This window comes from Ctenopharyngodon idella, chromosome 3 (assembly GCF_019924925.1).
Source record: "Ctenopharyngodon idella isolate HZGC_01 chromosome 3, HZGC01, whole genome shotgun sequence".
In the NCBI taxonomy this organism is placed as follows: Eukaryota; Metazoa; Chordata; class Actinopteri; order Cypriniformes; family Xenocyprididae; genus Ctenopharyngodon; species Ctenopharyngodon idella.
Window position 1 is genome coordinate 13335285 of NC_067222.1, and position 23606 is coordinate 13358890.

The 23606-nt window shown below is 35.8% G+C and overlaps 2 protein-coding genes and 1 long non-coding RNA gene across 6 annotated transcripts in view; 2 read left to right on the plus strand and 1 right to left on the minus strand.

The window, feature by feature from the left end:
• LOC127509954 (gastrula zinc finger protein XlCGF57.1-like) overlaps positions 1-16221 on the plus strand; it is a 63556-nt gene extending 47335 nt beyond the window's left edge. Inside the window, exon 3 of the mRNA XM_051889365.1 lies at positions 16181-16221. The gene's annotated coding sequence lies outside the window, so the exon portion shown is untranslated. The remainder of the gene's footprint in view (positions 1-16180) is intronic.
• LOC127510050 (galactose-specific lectin nattectin-like) overlaps positions 1-23606 on the plus strand; it is a 97820-nt gene that overhangs the window by 28297 nt on the left and 45917 nt on the right. Inside the window, exons 2-7 of one of the 4 annotated variants that reach the window (XM_051889564.1) lie at positions 4518-4599; positions 7136-7177; positions 8259-8338; positions 8841-8975; positions 9443-9551; positions 9841-9999. The exons of 2 other annotated variants lie outside the window; for them this stretch is intronic. In XM_051889564.1, the coding sequence (XP_051745524.1) occupies positions 4542-4599; positions 7136-7177; positions 8259-8338; positions 8841-8975; positions 9443-9551; positions 9841-9899 (483 nt within the window). In that variant the 5' untranslated portion in view covers positions 4518-4541 and the 3' untranslated portion in view covers positions 9900-9999. Of the gene's footprint in view, positions 1-1752; positions 1839-4517; positions 4600-7135; positions 7178-8258; positions 8339-8840; positions 8976-9442; positions 9552-9840; positions 10000-23606 lie in introns of those variants that run through there. One more of the 4 variants, XM_051889559.1, reaches the window with a different exon arrangement.
• On the minus strand, positions 11250-14846 carry LOC127510105 (uncharacterized). Its single transcript, XR_007929488.1, has 2 exons — positions 14259-14846; positions 11250-14018 (listed from the first exon to the last, which is right to left on the minus strand). It is a non-coding gene; the product is annotated as an uncharacterized LOC127510105 (long non-coding RNA).

The window sequence follows — 23606 nt, forward strand, 5'->3', positions numbered from 1 at the left end:
TATTTCATGTAGCCACAACACAAACAACAAATTGCCTCGTCGTCACTGCATCAACAGTAGACTCTCCGAGCTGGCGTGAGTGAGTGGAGGCGGGGCTAATTTGCATATTCATTGATCCGTGTATATTAAATGAGGCAAGGGTGTAGAGCTACATTGAAGTTTTTTTAAGGCATGAAGAAATTTTTTTCACTTTAATTTTTTTTTAAAATATGTAATTTTGGTGATCAAATATGAGTTTTAAGGGATAAAACAATTGACTACAGGGGGACTTTAAGGCCCGTTGACACCATGAACGATAACGATAAAGATATAGTTTTAAAAATCATTCTAACTATTAAATTATTGTAGTTCACACCACAACTAACGATAAAACACAAAGAAACTATATTGTCGGAATCACTTTCAGAACAATTTTTTTCTATGAAATTACTTGCAATACTTAAAGTGGTGTTAATGTAGAAACAAATGTATTTAACTTTCTCTTTTTTGTAGAACAGCATGAGATGAGCAAAAGTTGTGAAAGTTAGGTTCCTGAACTTAATGTTTTGTAACCAACCACAGAGCTTATCAAGAGGATACAGGGGCTGAAGAGAATGTGTTGAAACCATCAGTGGAGATGAGATAGACGAAGACTGAAGAAGAGCAAGAGTGCTAGAAGAAGACAGAACATGAGTAAAAAAAAAATAACCCAGCAAATTTTAGAGAGTTGAAGGTACATATTAGTGCTTAAATGGTGCCGCAGCTGCTTCATTGACAGCTTGTGTACCTTCTTCTGAGACCTCAGTTTGTCCTACATAAAACCAAAAGCCTTAGTGTAGCCTCATCAGATGAGAAATACAATTTAGATGAACTTTATGCATCAGCATTATTTCAGTGACCGACATTCATGTGAACATTTACTTTATGGAACCACAAATGAATCTGAAATCTGATCATTTGCACCTCTTCTTTTGAACTTTGTGCAGTTTTAATCTGATTCACTTGCCATTTATCATTTTTACTAAAGTTTTAAGACTGTCCTCATGAAAACCCTCAAATGAAATTACTAGCAAGGACATGTACCAAACATGAAGTGGGGCTGTTTTATAGCAACACCTTTGCATATTGACGTTGTAAGTGTCATTCCACAGTCAACTAAGAATACCATAAAAGTTTAATTATCATGTTATCAAAATCTCCTGGAGGTGTTAAAAACTGCATGTCATGTTTGCAATTGGTTCAAGCCACATTTACCTTCAGATCTTTATTTGTTAAAGAGACTGTCCATGTCCTGATCAATGGCTTGTTTAGTGCGACTCAAAATGAGAAATAACTGAATGATGTCTTTGTGTTTAATGCATGAATCTGGAGTAAAAGATTCACACTTGCATGATCAGAATCAGCTTTCTAACTTGTTTTCTGCTGATATCAACTGAGAATCAACATGGCCAAACAAGACCGGCATATAATATTATTATATTTTATATTAACAATTAGTTAATAGTCATATGCCTCAACAAGTAAAATCATTACATAATGATACTGTTGCAAATCATTAGATAATGATTAAAACAGACAACTGAAACATGAAATACATGGCTTCGAACAACTGTGGTAATTACTTCTGTGGTCTTTTTTTTCTGAGAGTCATGTGATTTAGAGAGATCAGATATCTCAGTAACATATAGATCCTTTCTGATTGGCTGACACGCCTCTTATGTAACATGAGTACACTTATTTAAGCCCACAATGTAGTGGAAAAAGAATACATCAAAAGAGATCAAGAAAACAAGACACATCTCTTATAAACTATCCAGCAGAAACACTCAGTTTGCTGTTCGGAACACAGATTTCCTGAGGTTTGACTTTTCTACATTTACATTTATTTCACTTTTAGCCGACTAAAACCCATTTAATCATTTTTGATTCATGGGACGTTCTGGGAATTTTAGTTCTGTTGGAACATTCCCAGAACAGAGCTTATATTTGTATTTATTTATTTATTTTTGGTTATTCAGAATGTTGCTTATGTTTTATGTTGTTAGGCCAATTAATGACTCTAAAATGCTCAATGCGGAAGTGCTTAACGTGTTTTAATGCATTAGACAGTAGCTAATGTTGGAGGATACACCTCATCGATCATGCAAGCAGATCAGCCCAGAACGTGATTAAGTCATTTTGAAAAGTGATTATTTTTGGGCAGCGGCTATTTGCACTAAGTGCAAATAACAATAGATGCTATTTACAGTGTTTACACATATTTTCTTAGCAACAGATATATTCTATTTACACTAAGTGACAATAGTGGCATTTTCTTAGCGATATGCTATTTACACTAGGTGAAAATAGCGATATATTCTATTTACACCATGTAAAAGCATCAGTTCTTTGCAATAAGAGTAAATAGTAATTAGATGCTATCTATACTTTATATTGGCAGATTTGCACCTCAGTATTTTTGTACATTAACTGGATGCAGTAATGTCATTGAGTGTACATGATTATATTTATTAAAAATGCACACTGCCTTATTGGGAGAATAAAAACCCACCCAACACCTTCTCCAAACCCTACCCAATAAATACTTTTAATATTATTAAACACTCGTTCACAATTTATTTCCACTTTTAGAACATTATTTTCATTTTTATTGAAAATAAATGCGAGCTCGTCAAAAAGACAGATTCGAACCAGAATTTGCTACATTTTTTCCAGAGTTTTGTATTTCTCAGGTTTGATTGAGAAGCAGATTTATGGATTAATTAGATGCACTGATTGCAAATCTTGGCCGTGTGACCTGCCAATGCTAATATTTGCCAATTCTGATTTTCTTTCTTAGAACTATTATTGACAACATAACAAAAATCTACTTTTCTTCAATGCAAAATTGAATTTTCATAATAAAATGCTATTAAACATGACAATTTTCTACAGTATGTGTGTTGTAAATCTGTTAATCATTCAAACGAGGGAACATTGTGCACACGATTTAGTGAATTATCATGTGCGGGTCTCCATACACACGTTATTGGCTGTGTCGCTGGCAACAAAACGGACTGGCTCAGCCAGTCTAACAGAACATGCAACACAACTCCAGGTCCTGGTCATTTCTAGGCTTGATTACTGCAATGTTCTTCTGGCTGGACTGCCATCATACGCAATCAAACCTCTACAAATGATTCAGAACGCTGCAGCACGTCTTGTCTTTAAGGAGCCCAAAAGGGCCCACGTCACGCCTCTTTTTTGTTCACTGTTCCTTGCTGGTGGAACGATCTCCCCGCCTTTATCCGGAATGCAGAATCCCTGGCAACACTGTAAAAAAAAATCCCCTTAAATTTTATGGTAAAAAAATGGCAGCTGTGGTTGCCAGAACTTTACCGCAAAAAATACGAAAGCAACGTTTTAGGTTTTACCCGACAGTACTTTGTTTACTGTCTATTTTACAGTTCAAAACCATATAATTTAAAGGTATATGCTGTAATAATTAGTTCATAATTATTTATTTTACACACTGTAAAAAAAAAGTTAAATTTACAGTAAAAAAATAAATGTATATCATTAACTGATACAATGTTAATTTACCAACCTACTGAAGTACTAATATCTGTTTTGTACCTTTGTAATACACTGACAACCACCAATAACACAGTGGTGATGAGAGTCACATGATGAATCAAAGCTCATCACAAGCTGAGAAAGATAATACCAATATATAGAGGGTGCACACAGTGTCATTCACACAAACACTGAACACCATCATGGTAACACACATGACATTTTAAAAAATTACATTAATTGTACTGTTCGATCTATTACAGTTATTCACCGTATATATTATAGAAACTTTCTGTGAACCAATTAACTGTTTTTCCCATAGCATTTTTTACAGTATTTTATTGTAAAAAGCATGGTCATTTTTTTTTTTTTACAGTGAATATTCAAAAGACAGCTGAAAACTCATCTCTTTCATGAGCACTTAACCTCATCTTAAAAAAACAACAACTATTCTTTCATTTCCTTTAATCCCTCCCTATTCTAGCTTATCCTACTCTGAGCAATGTCTGAAACTTGTATGGTGAGCACTTCTTGTGTTTATTGACTCTTCATGATGACTCGCTTGTTGTATTCCTCACTTCTAAGTCGCTTTGGATAAAAGCGTCTGCCAAATGAATAAATGTATAAATGTATAACAGAAGAGGGTCAAGTACAAACTATAGTCAACATTTGAAGTGGATCAAAAACTTTCATCATAGTCCTAAAACCTTCTTAGGACAGCTTAGTTCTTAGGACAACTTTGATTAACTTTTTTGATCCACTTCAAATGTTGACTACTGTATTTAAAAACATTGTTTGTACAGGAAGTGAGAACATGAGCAGGTGCTGATAAACAAGCTCTCCTCCACTGTATAAAAAGAGAAATCAGGGCTCCACAACACAACGTCCAGACATTGACATTGATCTACTGAACTGGTTCATGTCACAAAAATACTAAATTAATTGTAATAATTATTTATGTATAATTGTGTTTTAAAATGCAGAGTTCCAGTGTTCTTTGAGAAACAATGGCGTTGTGGACTGTCTACCTGTCTCTCTGTCTTCTAGTAGCTTTGAATGCTTCAGGTAAGACCATTATTCCACATCATTTCACATCATAACTGTTATTTTAACATGAATTGAAGCACATCTGGGACTCTGTAACGACTGATCAGAAGCAGAAATGATCTAATACAGTATGTGCACCTGAGTTTGTCTCTGAATTATGATAATATTAAGACAATAAAAAACAATAATTATATCATATCAGCTAAAGTTATTGATTCTTATGAACGTATTTATATTATTTTGACAATAATATACAACACCAAATATGCCTGTTAATTTGCAGTAAATACAGTTGCAAGAAAAAGTACGTGAACCACTTGCAAAATCTGTGAAAATGTGAATAATTTTAACAAAATAAAGGAGAGAATACAAAATGCATGTTATTTTTTATTTAGTACTCTCCTGAGTAATATATTTTACATAAAAGATGTTTACATATAATCCACAAGACAAAAAATAGCTGAATTTATTAAAATAACCCAGTTCAAAAGTTTGTGAACCATTGATTCTTAACACTGTGTGTGGTTACCTGGATGATCTACGACTGTTTTTTTGTTGTGTGATGGTTGTTCATGAGTCTCTTGTTTGTTCTGATCAGTTAAACTGAGCTCTGGTCTTCAGAAAAATCCTCCAGGTCCTGCAGATTCTTCAGTTTTCCAGCATTTTTTGCATATTTGAACCCTTTCCCCCCCGTGGTGAAAATCAAGTTTTTATTGTTGTTTATATGTCTATGTAGTATTTTTAATATGCTTTAAGACAAACCATGTGCAAATTCATAAGTCAGCACCATTGCTGAGTATTTTATGTTTGAAACAGCAGTAAACCAAAAACCCGCGGTTTGAAATCGGTGGTGTTTGTGATGTCACAGACTACCTTGTAACCAATCACAACAACGTGCCGGCAGGCTTTAGCATATCATTAACTATGACTGCTCTGAAGCTGGAACGTCTCAAGAGAAGCCAGGTTATCCCAGTAAATTTTCTGTTGATATGAAAAATTGTATAGATTTATCAATATAGCGAGTCTATTGCGATGTTATGATGAACTATAAGCCTTTCTCCACCGACGTTCTGAGTTGTTCAAAGCGTTTGTAAGGATACTGATTGTTAGAAGGCAGCTGTCTGACTCTGACATGAAGAACAGGAACGGTGTGTGTAACATTAGCAACACATTATTAGCTGTTTGATAACGTAGTCAAGCAAAAGGCTAATCATATTAATACATATTAATGAATGACAGAACCGTCGCAAGGGCTGTGCCAAGTGTACGAGCGCATAGGGGCTCGCGTGTAAAGTGACGGCTGACTTGAAGTAGGCTAAAGCCAATAAAGTTCATGTTTTTGTCCTTCAAAATATTTTAATACTATAAAACATAGCTAAAACAATACTGCTCTGAGCGTGTGACCGTGATTCGTGTGCATGTTCTGTCAGTGTGGAATCGCACATCAAGTTCAGAGAGAGCTATTCAGTCCATTATAAATTTTAGCCTACCTGATAAGTTCAAGTACATATGATGGAAGTTCGCGCTCATTCAAGGATGTGCATTTGTTTCATGTACGGAGAAGACACGGGCGCCTGCAGGATTTCATCTGAATGTTTTTTTAAATCAGCTGAGCGAGTGGAGGCGGGGCTAATTTGCATATTCATAGATCCGTGTATATTAAATGAGCAAGGGTGTACAAGCTATTTTAAGGCATGAAGAAATTTTTTTCACTTGAATTTTTTTTTTTAAAACGTCATTTTGGTGATCAATGATGAGTTTAAAGGGGGAAAAAATTACTACAGGGGGACTTTAAATATAAATTTTTTTTCATTTAGTACTGCCCTTCAGAAGCAACAGAAGATACTTGCATGTCTCCCGGAAAAAAGATTAAATACAATTTACCTTGATCTTCAAATTCCAAATGTTTTCACCCCCTGTCTATTAATGCATCGTGTTTCCTTCTGGAGCATCAGTGAATATTTGAACCTTTTTTAATAGTTGTGTTTGAGTCCCTCAGTTGTCCTCAGTGTGAAAAGATGGATCTCAAAATCATTCAGTCACTGCTGGAAAGGGTTCAAATATGCAAAAAATGCTGGAAAACTGAAGAACCTGCAGGACCTGGAGGATTTTTCTGAAGAACAGAGCTCAGTTTAACTGATCAGAATAAACAAGGGACTCATGAACAACCATCACAAAACAACAACAACAAAAAAACAAAAAACAAAAAAACAGTTGTAGATCATCCAGGTACCCAGATCACCCATCACACACAGTATTAATAATCAGTGGTTCACAAACTTATGAATGGGGTTATTTTAATAAATTCAGCTATTTTTTTTTGTCTTGTGGATTATATGTAAACATCTTTTATGTAAAATATCTTAGTACTAAATAAAAAATAACATGTATTTTGTATTATCTCCTTTATTTTGTTAAAATGATTCACATTTTCACAGATTCTGCAAGTGGTTCACATACTTTTTCTTGCAACTGTATTTATTATTAGTATTTGTTGTAGCACTACTGCTACTAGCAGTTCTGTTTTAAAAATGTGTATTTCTTTCTTTTTAAGTGGAATCACGTCCTGTTGAAAATAAAAATACAATTTGTGGCGGTAAGGCTTCTCTTGTCTTCTACTCTTGTCAGTGTTTATGTCTAGTACAAAAGTCCACAAGAGTCCAAAACCAGTGCATTTCTCCACCATAACAAGTGTATGTAACACCTGATGATCATGTTCTCCAGTGTGCTTTAAAAATGTTCTAAAGAACATCTTTGAAGCAAGAAAATTTGACTGAAAAACAGGTTTGCATGATTAAAAAAAAAAAAAAATTAAATTAAAAAGACTTATTTGATTAGTGACTAGTAAGAGTGTAAAATCTTAAATGTCTTTCTTTTCACATCATGATATTTCTTTTTTGAAAGAAAAAATAAATCCTTTGTTTATTTAAGGTACACTATGTAGCTTTTTTAATAAATAAAATTTAAATAATGAGTCAATACATCATCAATCCTTCTTACAAAACGTGATTCACTGATTCACTATGGTAAGTCTATTATAAGTGTTTATATTTTAGACCTGTCAGAACAGTTTACTGACATACATCACTCGTCACATCCATAAATAGAGAAAAGTTGCTCCGGCCGCTTTGATGCATGTCTGGTGTGGGAGTGGGAGAGGTTAGCTGTCACAAGAGCAAGAAAGGAAGAGATGGAGCAGCTGAATCTCCAACCTCTGGGGAATCGCCCGTTTGAAACAAACACTGAACAGAGGAGAGTCTGCTATAGAAAAGAGGACACAACAGAGCTTGTAATAAAACAAGAACCAACATTAGCTCGGCTTTAGGAGCTGGCGAGAACTGAGAGATTTGAAATGTTGTAAAAGCGACGCGGTGATAAAGGAGTTTTTAATTACTCAACCGATGAGTGAGGTATTTAATTACAGGACCAGATAGACTGCCATATGTAGCTCTCTAACAGAGTTCACTGTACAGCATCTTTTGTGAAGCGTCGCCTTCATCTCCACAGTCATGCGAAGCCAAAGCACGACCAAAACAATGTTGCATGCCTTTTTGTTTTTTAATCGGTAAAGGGCCAAAAGTTACATAGTGTACCTTTAAATGAAAGTTATTAATTTAATTACATGAAAGGTCATTAACGGTTAAAACATAATAACAAACAAAACTTCCATTTAACAGTCTGTAAGGCAGGATGGTCTGCCTTTGGATGCAGATGCTACAAGTTTTTCAATTACCAATACATATGGACTAATGCTGAGGTATGATACATTTAGCTTCTAATATGACATAAAAATGAAAAGAATATTCTTGGATTAACTCTGTAAACATCTGTGACACCTGTCAGTTATCACAGGATAATAATTACAACTTGTTCCTCAGTTTAAAAACAATATATGTTAACAGTAAAGAAATTACAATGGAGCTCCAGGATGTGAACATACATCCCTGTGATAATACTGAAACATCATAATGGTTTGGAAATACAGACATAACACACTTCATGTTATCATGAGGATCACTTAACTTTATCTATGTGAAGTTATATCTAATCTATATACAGTATAACCAGAACCTTTTCTAGAAAAGCAGTCCCACCTCAAATGGCAGATTTTAGATTTCACAGGTAAAATAATAAACAAAAAATAAACAGCACAGTGAGTAAACATTATTTCGATGGTAACTGAAGGCATGTCACAGATTTTGGAATATTAATTTAAAATAACATGTTCTTTGTGTTTGCTCATGTCTCCGCCTCTACAGTATATGTGTTTGTACTATAATGGGAACCTTGCTTCTGTACACAGCCATGAGGAGTACATGTTTATACAGAAGCTGGTTAGACAGACAACTCATGCATCAACACCTACCTGGATCGGAGGCCATGATGCTATTCGTGTAAGCAATCATTTTTTTCATCATACTTTCTGTGCTACTGGGCATTTACCATTACATTTACATTAAAACTCATTTAATACATTTTTCAAAACGCATGAACATAGATGTGTTTTTATTATTTATTTTGGTCCTCAGAACAGTTAGTTTAGCGCATTGGCAGCCATGAGAGGCACCGCTCACCATGATGATGTAATACTCGAGTGTTTGTATCGTGAAACTCGATGTGAAATAGTATGGCTGATAGAGATAACTGAATGATTTAACCCTTTCTTACATAGTTTTCACATATTCTTTACTGATACCCTTTCTGTGAAATAATTTGTTCATCATTTCTGTTTAGATTTCTGACATGTTTAAATTGGGGTTACGGTTCATGAGGAATCATCTTTTAGATAAATAAAGATAAAACGAAGCCATGTAAAGCTGTGGACATAAACACAATGCTGTTTTTTCTCTTCTGTTCACAGTGGGGAAATTGGTTCTGGAGTGATGGATCCAGTTTTGGCTATCAACTATGGTCGCCTGGACAACCCAGTTACAGTACAAATGAGGACTGCATTGAGATGAACTCTGTCAGTAAGTAACTTCTGTTAATGCTCATGAAATAACATGATAAATGATCCATCAATCTGAATTGTGTTAGACCATACATCAGAAGATTAGCAGATACTGCTTCATGTCATACTGTATATCCAGAAGATAGAAAATAACTTTTTCATCACAATTAAAAATGTTTTGTGAACATTCATCACAAAAACATTGTTGCTGATTGTTCTGTGTCTACCATGTTAATAAACATTTAGTTTTTTTCATAATACACAAATGATAAAAACAACTATTTTTTTTTTTTTATGTCTTTCAACAGATGGCAACTGGAATGATGTGAACTGTTATGAAAATAAGCCCTTTGTGTGTGCGTACTGAACCAGCATGTGAAAAATCAGTGTAGAAGAAACAAGCTACTTTGACTCATTTACTTTCCATTAGAAATGTTTAATGGAGGCTAATAAATGAATGAATTATGTTTGTTTGATTTTTTTTTTTTTTTTTTTTTTTTTGTGAATGATAAGTTAATTACTCGGTTACACCTGTTAAACATCATTTTACAATTAGTAAAACGCTACGGAGAAAGTCGAACATGATCTAAAACAGCCACTAAAATTATTGATGAAAAGAGGGAAAACATCATCCTTCAAGCTTTTTAAACTTCTCATGAAGACCACATTTACTAGAATTTATTCTATTATATTTATTGTGGCAAATTTTGACTAGTTGTTATAATAGATATTAAGGAGTAGATTTTTCACTAAAGATTTATATTACAACTGTGGCATGTTGTAGCTATAGTTTCTAACTGTGTTGCTATTTTTCATAACAAATGTTATAAAAAGAAAGAAAGAAAAAATGGTCTTACCTGTAATTATATCCTTATTGTTACAAATGCTATAGTTAACAATTACAAGAACTATGTTATTTTAAAGCCGAGTACAAGTTAGAAAGAGCTTTAAAATATGGACCTTCTTGAACTTTTGACTAAACAATTGGTTTTGTTTAAGAATGTATGAATATGAATATTTGATTACTGTATTTTTCTATTACATTTACATTTGCATAATAAATCATCTGCTAGTGCTACATCCATGGGAGGTCTCTGACTAAATACTGATACCTAGTGGTCAAAAGCAACTGCAAACGTAATAGGTCATTATTAAATTGCAGACAAAGATTTTGAATTGCTAGGTTGACTTGTTTGTTTGGTGCAGAATGGGTAGGGGCCCCATGGTGAACCATTGAAATTTCGGACTGTTTTCCGAAACTTACTGAAATCATGTGACTTTGGCAGTTTGATACACGCTCCAAATCACTGATTCGAAACAAAAGATTCATAAAGCTTCAGAGCTTCATGAAGCAGTGTTTCGAAATCGGCCATAACTAGTTAACTGGCCTGCTTGTGAACTCCGAACTTCTGTTTATTTCATTTAAGACTTCTCATGCAACATCAATGCGCTGTATGCTGATCAGCCTTTTTGGTGCTGTTTTTCCCAGGTATGTGTTTTATTCGGTTTTCTCATGTTCTGTGTTAAAATAATATTAGCCCTATTTGAGTGTTAGCTATTAGCACATGTGCTCTATGCGCTTGCATGTGCTGAAGTGTGTACCTGCGCCATTTTAGGGCTGCATTCTTCTCTCTTTATTTCTTTTTATACAAAATATGTAAAATATTGGTCACTTGAGTTCATTGTTTCTGTATTTATGTGATTTAATGAGAGAAAGTGTTTTATATTTTATTTTATTTAATGTATGTTTTATTTAGAATTGTCCACTATATGTTCACAATCATTTTGTAAAAATGTGTAATCAGCAGAGCCACATATCTCGTGCTGCTGACTGTTCATGCAACATCGATGCACTGTATGCTGATCAGCCTTTTGGTGCTGTTTGTCCCAGTCTTGTCTCAGGCCCAGTAAAACTATGAGTGACCATCCTCCTGATCTCACTGCAAATTACTCCATCCAACACACACTGTCACATTGGTGCCGTGACCCAGATGGGAGTGAGGTTTAGGGGGGTGAGTGTATCTGAGGCCAGCTAGTAGTCGCTGTGCGAGTAAACCTCACTCCTCTGATCTCAAGTGATGCTTTAGCGACTGACTCTAGAGGTTGCAGCCTTTACCCTCCTTGTTAGAGCGTCCGACTCCCACGCCAGAAACCCAGGTTTGAGGCCCGCGCAGAGCGGGGCAAGTAGGACCTGGGTAGAGGGGTTACATATACAGCAAAATGAATCTCTTAAGTACATCTTTTCTGCATTTTGTTGTTTATGATGATAAGAGAGAATTCACGAGTTCAGATTCAGAATTCAGTCAGTAAGCGCGTGCAACCTTCATGACACCAGCATTTGCGCTGCGATGAATCAAAACGCCTCTGATTGGACATTGAATTCCTAAGCTCATCAGAAATGTGTGTGATTGGTTAAAATTCTCGACACTGCAAACTACGCATAAACAAAATTGATGACTATAAATATGACATGAACAAATCTACTGTAAATATCCAATGTTTAGAGTTTGTTTTGGCTCTGTGTTTCTGTTCATTGTTTGAGTCTACGCTGGTTTTCTTGTACTGTTAATTCTGTCCTTTGCCTGTTTGTTTCCATGGTGTCTCATTTGATTAGAGTTTCAGTTCAGGTGTGTCCCGCTGTGTCTTGTTAATTAGATCCTCAGTTCACTGTGTGTTTAAGCCCTGTGTTTAGTTGAGTTCAGCTATCTGTTATTGTTGCGTTTAGGAGGTTGTTCTTTCCTGCTTTTTTATGTATCCTGAGTTCTTTGTTAAAATAAACTTAAAACTGCTTGCACTTACATCCTGCGTCTTACTTGATTTGCAACACGCTGTGACAGAATAAAAGACTGTTAGCAGTAAATCTGTACTTGGCTGGCCGTGATCTGACTGACTACCTCATGAATATCCTGACCGAGAGCAAAAACTCTTAAATTACTCTTAAGAAAGCTTACCGTCAGCTGGTGCAACCCTACCCTGGACACCATTCACTTACCTTACTCAAGTAAGAGATTTGACAAGAAACTTAGCCTGCAGATGGTCATCAGTTCAGCAGCTGTGTATATGTCACAAACACATGTTAATATTCTTAAATGTATACATTTATAACACACTTATGTTAACAAAACGTTAATAATAATAATAATAATAATAATAATAATAATAATAGTGTGTGTGATAGTCTTACCTTCCATAATATTGAGGCTGCGTGGCTACACGACCTTCTCAAACCAGTGATGCACGAACATCCAGTAGTCTCCACTGATCTCTGGTTACTAACTAGCACCCACGCAGAGTGGTTTGGACTGCTCGACTGACTGGGGTGCACATTTGCTTTTAAAAAGACGAAATCACCCTCACAGGACAAAGTAGTTGAAAATGTCCCCATAGGTTACCTCCGGCCACTTCTTCATATCGTCTACCCATGTTAACAACGACGATGGATGGGACAATATAAGACCATCTGATCTTCGTATGATGTTTCTCCGTGCTCCCAATTTAAAACATTTACGGGATTAACTTTGTCATTTTGCTAAAGTAATAGCCAGCTATAAACAATCTTCTAACGACTGAACTAGCTACGCGTCTGTTTAGCGGAAGTCGGATGATAAAATGCGGAAGAGCGAAGTATTAAAAGTGGGCGGAAGAAGGTGAATATAAACAAACCTGAGCTGTGCTTCATCGTGCCTTATATTAACATATATCCTAAAGACTAATTATTACATGCCAATAGTTTATGTTTTCACCCCATTTCTCATGCTGATGTCTTCAGATCTGCTGTAAATTAAATGTTAAGTCACCCAGGTGGAAAAAAGTACCCTAATGTACTTAAAGTGCTCTATTTTTGTGCACTAATTCTGTAATATGTTATATACTATATTTGTTAATATACTAAAAATTACCGCTCCTGCGCCGACTGTGTGTGTTGACTCGGCACTTGCCTCCGTGTTGCTTCCATGCCACTGACTGGACGGGGCGGAGTCACGTGACTACACACGCGGTAGTATGTTTTTAAGGGGAAAGCATTAACAGGATTAAAAAAAAACCCGAAATAACCGACATCGGAAAATTACGTTGATTAGAGGTTCTGAATTTCGGTTTTGATAACTTTTCGATTAATTGTCCAGCCCTGCTAAAAATTCTTCTTTAGTACTTAAGATAATATTAAGAACATTTAAGTGTACTCAACTGTGCTATTTTGAGATACCATGAAAGATGAACTAAAATGTGCTTTTAATGTACTATCTCTGTATTTAAAAACATGTATTTAGATACCACTTACAGTACACTTGAACCCATTTTGTACTACAAGCGGTAAGTAAATACATTTTTTTCACATGTATCATTTAATTTCATTTGGACTTCAATGGACTCCAAACGGTTGAAGGTCAAAATTAGTTTCAGTGCAGCTTCAAAGGATACGCATGTGATCATTGTGGGAAGAGTCTCAAAAGCAAACGTTGTCTTGTGACTCACATGAGAGTTCATACTGGGAAGAAGCCATACGCATGTGATCAGTACGGGAAGAGCTTCACACAAAAAAACAGTTGTTATTCAACACATGAAAATCCACACCAGAGAGAAGCCGTACATGTGTGAACAGTGTGAAAAGAGATTCTCATGCAAAGGTAATTTTGAGATTCACATGAGAGTTCACACTGGAGAGAAGCCGTTCACATGTGATCAATGTGGACAAACATTTCTCAGTGCATCAAACCTGAAGACACACCTGAGAGTTCATACGAAGGAGAAGCACATTCGTGTTCTGTGTGTGTGACCGGTCTGCGCCTTCACTCTGCGTTGTGATGTTTATTTAAGAGACCGGAGAACAGAAATTCCTCAGACCACATGTTTTTTATTTCAAAAGAATAAAAAGGAAAATTCATTCAAAAGTCAATCCGTGGCCTTTTGGCATTGACCTTTCCCCAGCTGCGCTTACCGCGAACTGCACGTTATATTACAATTTTCAGATGAACTGCATATGATCAGATCAACAATATTTAGATTTAACATTAATATTTTTCTCACTATAAAACATTTTATATGAATTCAAGACAACAATATTAACAGAAACATGGATAAAAAACATACCTGAGAGAATAAAAAGGAAAATTCAATCAAAAGTCAATCCGTGGCCTTTTGGCATTGACCTGCCAGTCAAAACAGATAATTTTAGCCACAGATCTTGGTTAACAAACACTCAAAACGAATACATCATGTTCCAGAACCTTTCAATAAGTTTAGACTTCAATTTTAACACAAAAATAGATAGTTTCTTGTCATTTAATAACTCATTTAAAACTTTTTAGACAGAGCTTAAGCAGAACTCACCTTTCCCCAGCCGCGCTTACCGCGAACTGAAGGAAAGCAACCGGAACTCATTTCTTAAAGGGGCCACGTACCATTATTTAACAATTACAACAAACACTGAAGAAAATGAATGTATAAGCATAGAAAACAGCTCAAATAACAGAAATCAATATAAAAAGAATTTCCAAAATACAAAATAATTATGTAAATATAAAATAACTGAGATGGAGAGATTTTGTGTGAAATTAATACATTGATAACATCTGTTACATGTGGAACGAGTTTTTCAGTGCGGAGTAATTTAAAAGTACATCAGAAAAAACATACTGGTGTGAGAGCTCACATGTGCTTTGAGTGTGAGAAGATTTTTATTTCATCGAACAGTTTAAAAGTGCACCAGAGGATTCACACTGGAGAAAAACCTTACAAGTGTTCACACTGTGACAAGAGATTCAGTCAGTCAGGAACACTGAAAACACATGAGAGGATCCACAGCAGAGAGAAGCCGCACACGTGTGATCAGTGTGGAAAGAGTTTCACTATTAAAAGTCACCTGAAGATACACATGAAGATCCATACAGTGGAGAAACCACATCACCACAATCTGAAATCATGATAAGTGGTTCATCTTTATGTGGTTTATGTGATTGAGATTTTGATGCTGTGGATCAATCTCATGATCATCACTGCACAGAATCAGGTTTCTTCAGAGCGAGATGTCAGCAGCCATTTCTGGGATATCATCATTTACTTGAAATAGTATCTTAAAAATGAGATGCTTTTCCATAATAATGGCTCACAGTAACATCTCATAATAAGATGAATTCTCCTTATAATGACTTAACATTTTTAATAATATGCTGGAGTTTGCCTTTCTTGCCAAATAATTTTGTCATTTTAATACTTTAGTTTATTCTTCTTCCCAATATGACTTAATATTCTCATATTTTGATTGTTTAATAAAACATAAGTTTAATTTAAAGCAAATATTGTGCAAATACTTCACTTTTGGCCACTACTGTACATGATTAATCTGTTTGGTTGTTGATTATTTTCATAATCTATTTCATCAAGTAGTTGTTGTAGCTCTAGTTAATTTCAGTTTGTTTTGATCATCAGAAATAATTTAAGAAAAGTTGAGTGTTGCTGAGGCTTCGACAAAACCTGATGATTGTTATCTAGCGTGATTTGAAGATCTTGAGTTACATGATCAGTGTCATTCATTTTATTTATTTATTTTAAATGTGATTAGTCTTTGTACTTGGTGCACATATTTATGACATATTTCTTATTCATCTCACATCATGTCTGTTGGAAATGAAACGTGTTTGTTTTTGTCAGAACTACCAGAAAGCATCTGGAAGGAGAGGACAGAGAGATCCGGTGATCCAGAACCTGCAGAATGAAACATTGTGATACTGAAGAACAAAGAGGTTGGTGTTTATTCTTCATTCCTCATTCATTCATCATGATACTGAAGAACATGCTGATGCTCACCAGATTTACAGGTTGAGAATAACAAATTAAAGCACGCATAGGCCTATAAAAACCCAAGTGAACTGACATTCACACTGGCCTCCAGTATAATTACCTGCTAATAAAGCAATGATTTTTACCTCAGAGATCTTTTTTTCGTTAACCAGCTTACAGCAAACACTGAACCAAATTATTTAAATATTGAGCAAGCATCTCATTGGCTGTGGAAACAGCAGCAGCCAATCAGCTTGTGTCATGTATGTAATGTGATTGCTTACAGATTACATGTCAAGCCTGCTCCATCTAGAGTTTCATGACCAAACTAGTGATTTATAACACAAATCATCTTCATGACATTAAAATAGATCATAATCGTGACACAGCAGTTGTCGAGCAGATTTGATGGGATTAAAATGACTATTGAACTCATCAGTTTGTCATCAATTTTATAATTATTGGTTATGAAAGCCAAGTATTGTTTGGTTAATTTTTTGGGGAATTAAATATGATGTTCTAGGAATGTTCTTTATTAAATAAAATAATGTTCCCAGAATATTGGAGGAAGGTTGTTTTTAAATAACCTAAACGTATTTTATACAGAACGTTCCCTAATAGTTATTTTTAAATTTTATTTTTGCAACCATAAAATAATGTTCCCAGAATGTTGCAGGGTAGTTATTTTAAATAACATAAACATAGCTCATACAGAATGTTCCCTAATGGTTATTTTCAGGGCCCAAGCCGAAGGCGAAGGCCCCATTGTTTTCTTTAGGATAATTATTTTTTTTCGAATATTCAGGCATTTTTGGGGCCCTTAACATGCTCAAAAACTCTTGAAACTTTGCACACACATGGGAATCGTCGGCCATCAGGGCTGAGCAGAAGCTGGTACCCGGGCGTGGTAGGAGGGCTCGACAGCGCCCCCTTGAACGGTGTCTAAAAACTTGGTCCATATATCAAACACGCTTGCACGTATTTGTATGAAACTCGGTACACACATAGACCTCATCGGGCCGAACAACTTTCATGCTCTAAGTTATACGCCACCCCAACAGGAAGTCGACTATTATGGGTTGTTTGGAAAACACATGCTCTGGAATTTGATATACTCCTCCTAGGCGATTAATCCAATCACCACCATCAGGTCAGCTTGAAGGATTGAGAATGCTAAATTGCAAGCGGATTTTTGATATCTCGAATGGTTTGGCTGTGGCGAGGCAACGGATTTATGGCGAGAAAAGGGAAGCAGGAAATGTGTTATAATGTCTGCATATATTGAATGATTTTTATGAAACTTCACCTGTGTGCTCGTTATAGTAGGCTGATCACATGGATGTGACTATTGTGAGTCAAAGTTATAGCGCCACCAATTGGCAGCAGGAAGTGTGTCACTTTCAAAATGCTTTGAGATCACGCTCTTTTTTTTTTTTTACCCGATTTGTTTCAAACTTCATCAGTGTAATGTCAATACACAGCAGATATAGACCTGTAAAAAGAATCGTGATATCTCAAACATTGTTGCCATGGCAACACATCAAACTTTAATATTCGTTTTGGATGCTTTTGAGACGCTAAGCATGCTTCGAATTGCATGAAACTCGATACAAACATCAGAGATGTCAACCAGTAGACATGGGCAAAACCATAGAAACAGGCGGGGAGGAGGGCTTCTATAGCGCCATCTTTTGACAAAAGTGGGGGGTTAGTTTAACCTACAGTCACCAAACTCGGTACACATATTTTTCTCATTAAAGGTGCCCTAGAATTAAAAATTTAATTTACCTCGGCATAGTTAAATAACAAGAGTTCAGTACATGGAAATGACATACAGTGAGTCTCAAACACCATTGTTTCCTCCTTCTTATGTAAATCTCATTTGTTTAAAAGACCTCCGAAGAACAGACGAATCTCAACATAACACCGACTGTTATGTAACAGTCGGGATCATTAATATGTACGCCCCAATATTTGCATATGCCAGCCCATGTTCAAGGCATTCGACAAGCCAGTATTAACGTCTGGATGTGCACAGCTGAATCATCAGACTAGGTAAGCAAGGACAACAGCGAAAAATGGCAGATGGAGCAATAATAACTGACATGATCCATGATATCATGATATTTTTAGTGATATTTGTAAATTTTCTTTCTAAATGTTTCGTTAGCATGTTGCTAATGTACTGTTAAATATGGTTAAAGTTACCATCGTTTCTTACTGTATTCACGGAGACAAGACTGTCGATATTTTCTTTTTTTAAACACTTGCAGTCTGTATAATTCATAAACACAACTTCATTCTTTATAAATCTCTCCAACAGTGTAGCATTAGCCGTTAGCCACGGAGCATAGCCTCAAACTCATTCAGAATCAAATGTAAACATCCAAATAAATACCATACTTACGCGATTAGACATGCTGCATGACGAACACTTTGTAAAGATCCATTTTGAGGGTTATATTAGCTGTGTGAACTTTGTTTATGCTGTTTAAGGCAGTCGAGAGCTCGGGGGCGGGGAGCATGAGAATTTAAAGGGGCCGCAGCCTGAATCGGCACATATTTAATTTACAGTCATTAGCTCCGACCAACAGGAAGTCAGATATTTTGGTTTGAATGTGGATTTTTCACACACACACACACACACACACACACACACACACACACACACACACACAGACATAGACTCTCTCTCTGTCCAAACCCCCCCTCCTCCCCTACCCAGTAAATGTGGTGTATTCAAATGACTTTGACATAGTCCTTTTATGTTTACCCATTTTAAATGCCTTTTGCCCACAGTGCACAGTTGCCCTGAAGCCACCGGGGTGTCGGTGCCACCGGGCTTGGGCCCGTCATCGCTGCTTGCAGCTATATTTAGGTTATTGTTTTTATTACCATGTAAACTAACCTTTCAATTAAAACGTTGCAGATGTTTTTGTATAATGACCTATACAGAGCTCTGAAATTAGTTTCGTTTATGCAGCATTTAATCAAATTTAGCAATTAGATTAAAAAAAGCACATTATAATGTTAATGTGAAACTGTAACAATGGGAATTGAGACGACAGGGTGGTAGATCCAAAATGCAAGCTTTGTTAAAAGAGAGCATAGTTAAACAGACAGGAGGTCAAACACCAGCAAACAGGATCAGAGGAAGCAAGGCAAAGAGTAGTCCAAAAACAGGCAAAGGTCAAGGCAGGCAGCAAATAATCATCAACAAGGAATCAGTCCAGGGTCAAAAACACAGGCAAGGCAAGGAACAAGGAACATGGAGACAAGGTCGAATACAAGGCCCAATCAAAAGCTAAACAATACTCAGCAATGTGTGTGTGTCTGAGTGCAGCTTATAAAGAGTCACTGATGGGAAACAGGTGTGAGTGTGTGATTAGTGCCTAGCTGGGGAATTGTGGGAAATGTAGTCCAGAGTGAAGTGACTGCGTATGTGCAATGAAAGTCTTAATGGTGAACAGTAGACCTCTGGTGGGGAGTGGAAGGAAACAGCAGTGGGCGAAAACATGACAGAAACTCACAGAAATTATAAATTCTTGGGTTTGTTTCTATCTTCATGAACTGTGCTTCATGTGCCCTCGCTTTCTCTTGTCTTAAACAGAAAGCCGCAAACTCACGGAATTTAAAAATTAACATTTTGTTTTACTGGCTGACTAATATTTGTTTAATAAATAATAGGTCACCCCACACATGACTGACGAATGAAATTACTGTCTGTCAACATTATTAACAGTTTCACCCTTGATATCCAGTATCATATATACATGTCAAAGAGTTTGTTCTAGTTAGTTTGATGTTCATTCACACCATGAGCCTTCATGAGGCCAGAACAATTACTATGAAATTTAAACAACACACATTCTTTACTAAATAAACTGTAATGATTACTCATTTCACCACAGCATTACACAACCAGCAAAAAGAGAACAGCTGGAATAAAGATAAGCGATGTGTAGCAGTTTTTTTTCACTGTTGCTGTCCATTGGTCACACCTTAATTTAGCAATTTCTAGTATTGCATTAGTATTGCGTCCTTCTCATGAGCATTTAATAATTTTTGACATTTCAGTATGAGTTGAATCTCTTTTTATGGCCCATTTTACCTGTAAAATTAAACCTACTTAATAATTATGCACACCTGAATATAAGGCGTTTTTTTACTTCTAGCTTTCCTTAACAATTATATATCACTTATAAATGATTAAATACAAAATTAATAGTAGTTATTAAGATTAATGTGGTTTGGAATTGGTAAAATGTGCTTGTAAAAATATCAACTTGCATAATTATTATGCATGCACTGTAATACAGAGGAACAAATGATAAAATTCGGGTTGCTGAATATACGATCCCTTTCTTCAAAATCACTCTTTGTAAATTATATGATTATAGATTGTAACCTAGATGTGCTGTTTGGCAGAAACCTGGCTAAAACCAGACGATTACATTACTTTAAATAAGTCCAAACCCCAATATTAGTGTTACAAACACGGTGTTTCTGTAATTTATAGTAATATCTTCAGTATTACTCAAAAGTCTAGTTTCAAATATAATTCTTTTGAAGTGATGGTGCTTTATGTCAGTGGTTCCCAACCACATTCCCAGAGACCCCCCAGTACTGCACATTTTGCATGTTTCCTCAATTAAACACACCTGATTCAGGTCATCAGCTCATTATAGCGACTTCAAGACCTGAAATGGGTGTGTCAGACAAAGGAGACTTGCAAAATGTGCACTGTTGAGGGGCCTCCAGGAAAGTGGTTGGGAACCACTGCTTTATGTAACACTATCTAGTGTAAGTGATAAGTCCCATTTGACATTTGTGCTTGCTACTGTATACAGGCCATCAGGACACCATACAGACTTTATCAAAGAATTTGCTGATTTTCTATCCAAGTTAGTACTGGCTGCAGATAAAGTTGTAATTGTTGGTGATTTTAACATCCATGTAGATAATGAAAAACATTCACTGGGATTGGCATTTTCAGACATTATAAACTCTATTGGAGTTAGACAACACGTGTCAGGACCCACTCATTGTCATAATCATACTTTAGATCTAATATTGTCACATGGAATCGACATTGATGCCGTTGAAATTCTGCAGCAGATCGATGAAATCTCAGGTCAGAGGTGGACTGGGGCAAAAAAGTGGCCCTGGACTTTCCGGCACAAAGCGGCCCATCACACAGTCCGCAACACCTCACCATAAAACCTACCAATTTTTTTTACACCACTTACTAAAATAAAAATATAAATGCTATTTGTACAGATATGCTATAAATGCTATTTTTTTTTTTTTATTATTGAAATGCTTATCATTAACATTAATGAATGACTGGCATACTTCTTTACGTTATAATTTGTCTTGGTGCACATGACAAATAGTAAATCATTTTGAAAAAATTTCAAATCTCTTTTCCATACAGGGAAGTTTAATATCAGTCCATATATAACAATGCTCTGGTATGATCTAGAAGACTTAGAATGTAGTGCAGAATTTGGACTGATTCATGGTGCCTTTCTAGTATTTGTCCTTTCAGGGGTTTGACAACTGTCATTTTATGGAATAGAGGTCCAGTTGTGGAAAAGAGTGTAAAAATACAGCATATTAGAATGATTTCTGAAGGATCACATGACTGAAGACTGGAGTAATGATGCTGAAAACTCAGTTGTGATCACAGGAATAAATTATATTTTACAATAAATTCACATAGAAAACATCTATTTTAAATTTTATTAATATTTTATAATATTTTTTTTTTACTGTATTTTTGATCAAATAAATTCAGCCTTCCTCTTTCAAAAACATTAAGTCTTAATTCAAACTTTTGATCGCCAGTGTGTAAAATAATGCATGTAAACTAACTAACAAATTATATTTTCCTAACATGGCATAGGCTACTTGAATATGAAAGTTGCCGGTTTTACATGTTTTAGTGTAAGATTGAGAATGATATTTTGAGTTTTATGAATCATTTTCAAATGATTGTGAAATTACTGAAGAAATCCTGACCACAGATAGGCTACACAAACATTCACTCTTATCTGATATGCTGAAAACTGCTACATTAGTCTAATGTTTCTTTGTGTGTGTGATGAATAACGTAAATGGCATTAAAATTTGAAAAATTCAAAAAGGCCAGAAGTAGTTAGCAGTAGTTAGCATCAAGTAGTTAGCATTTTTTTTTTTTTAAATCGTAAACAGTAGGCAAATATTGCTGTATATTGTCTCGTCATGTTCAGCTGCTTATCTTACCTCGGCTCGCATTCTTCAAGCATTAAAAAGTGCAGCGCTGCTTGGTTTCTTCGGAGAGTAAATCCCGCCTCCTTTGATTTGATTGGATATCTCAAACATTTTGAAATTGACGAGCACTTAGAGTTTTTGCATCAAGTGGGCTGCGCCCGCGCGAATGATTGTCTGGGCCGACGGAAGGATATAGACTACGTAAATTTACTATACTTCATTCTTCATAAATATTTACTTTGCAACGGGCCAGGCCATATTATCCAGCGGCCCACTGGGAAAACTCCCGGTACTCCCGATGGCCAGTCCGCCCCTGTCTCATATAATTATCTAGTCTTGTGTATACTACATTTAGCCAAGGCTGCAAATCCTAGTCCCTGTTACAAATATAGTAGGACTATCACTTCTACCGCTAAATACTGCTTTATAATAATCTTCCTGATCAGTTTCATCTCCTCAGCATACCAGACAGCTTAGAAGACCTCGATTTTGCAAGAGAAACTATTGACTCTCTCCTTTCCAGCACTTTAGACACAGTTGCTCCTTTGCACTTAAAGAAAATAAAATAGTCCAACACTGTGGCACAACTAGCCCCTCAAGAGAGCAGCCAGAAAAATGGAGTGCAGCTGGAAGAAAACAAAAGGTTTTTTACATTTTGTGGAAAGACATGACTATTGCTTACAGAAAGGCCATAAAAACTGCTAGATCTGCTTATTTTTCGACCCTCTTAGAAGAAAACAAACACAACCCTAGGAATTTATTTGATACAGTGGCTAAAATAATGAGAAATAAAGCTTAATAATTAACCCCAGATGTTTCAAAACAGCACAGCTGTAATGACTTTATGAACTTTACTTGCAAGATTGATAATATGAGAGAAAATTATAATCATGCAACCGTCTACTGAAAAGGCAATATCCTCACAACTATGGTCCTTTGTTTTTTTGTTTTTTTAGAAAGAAATAGGATATCTGCAAGGATTTCCAGTCAGGATTTAGACCATATCATAGTACTGAAATGGCTCTCATTAGAGAGTATAAGG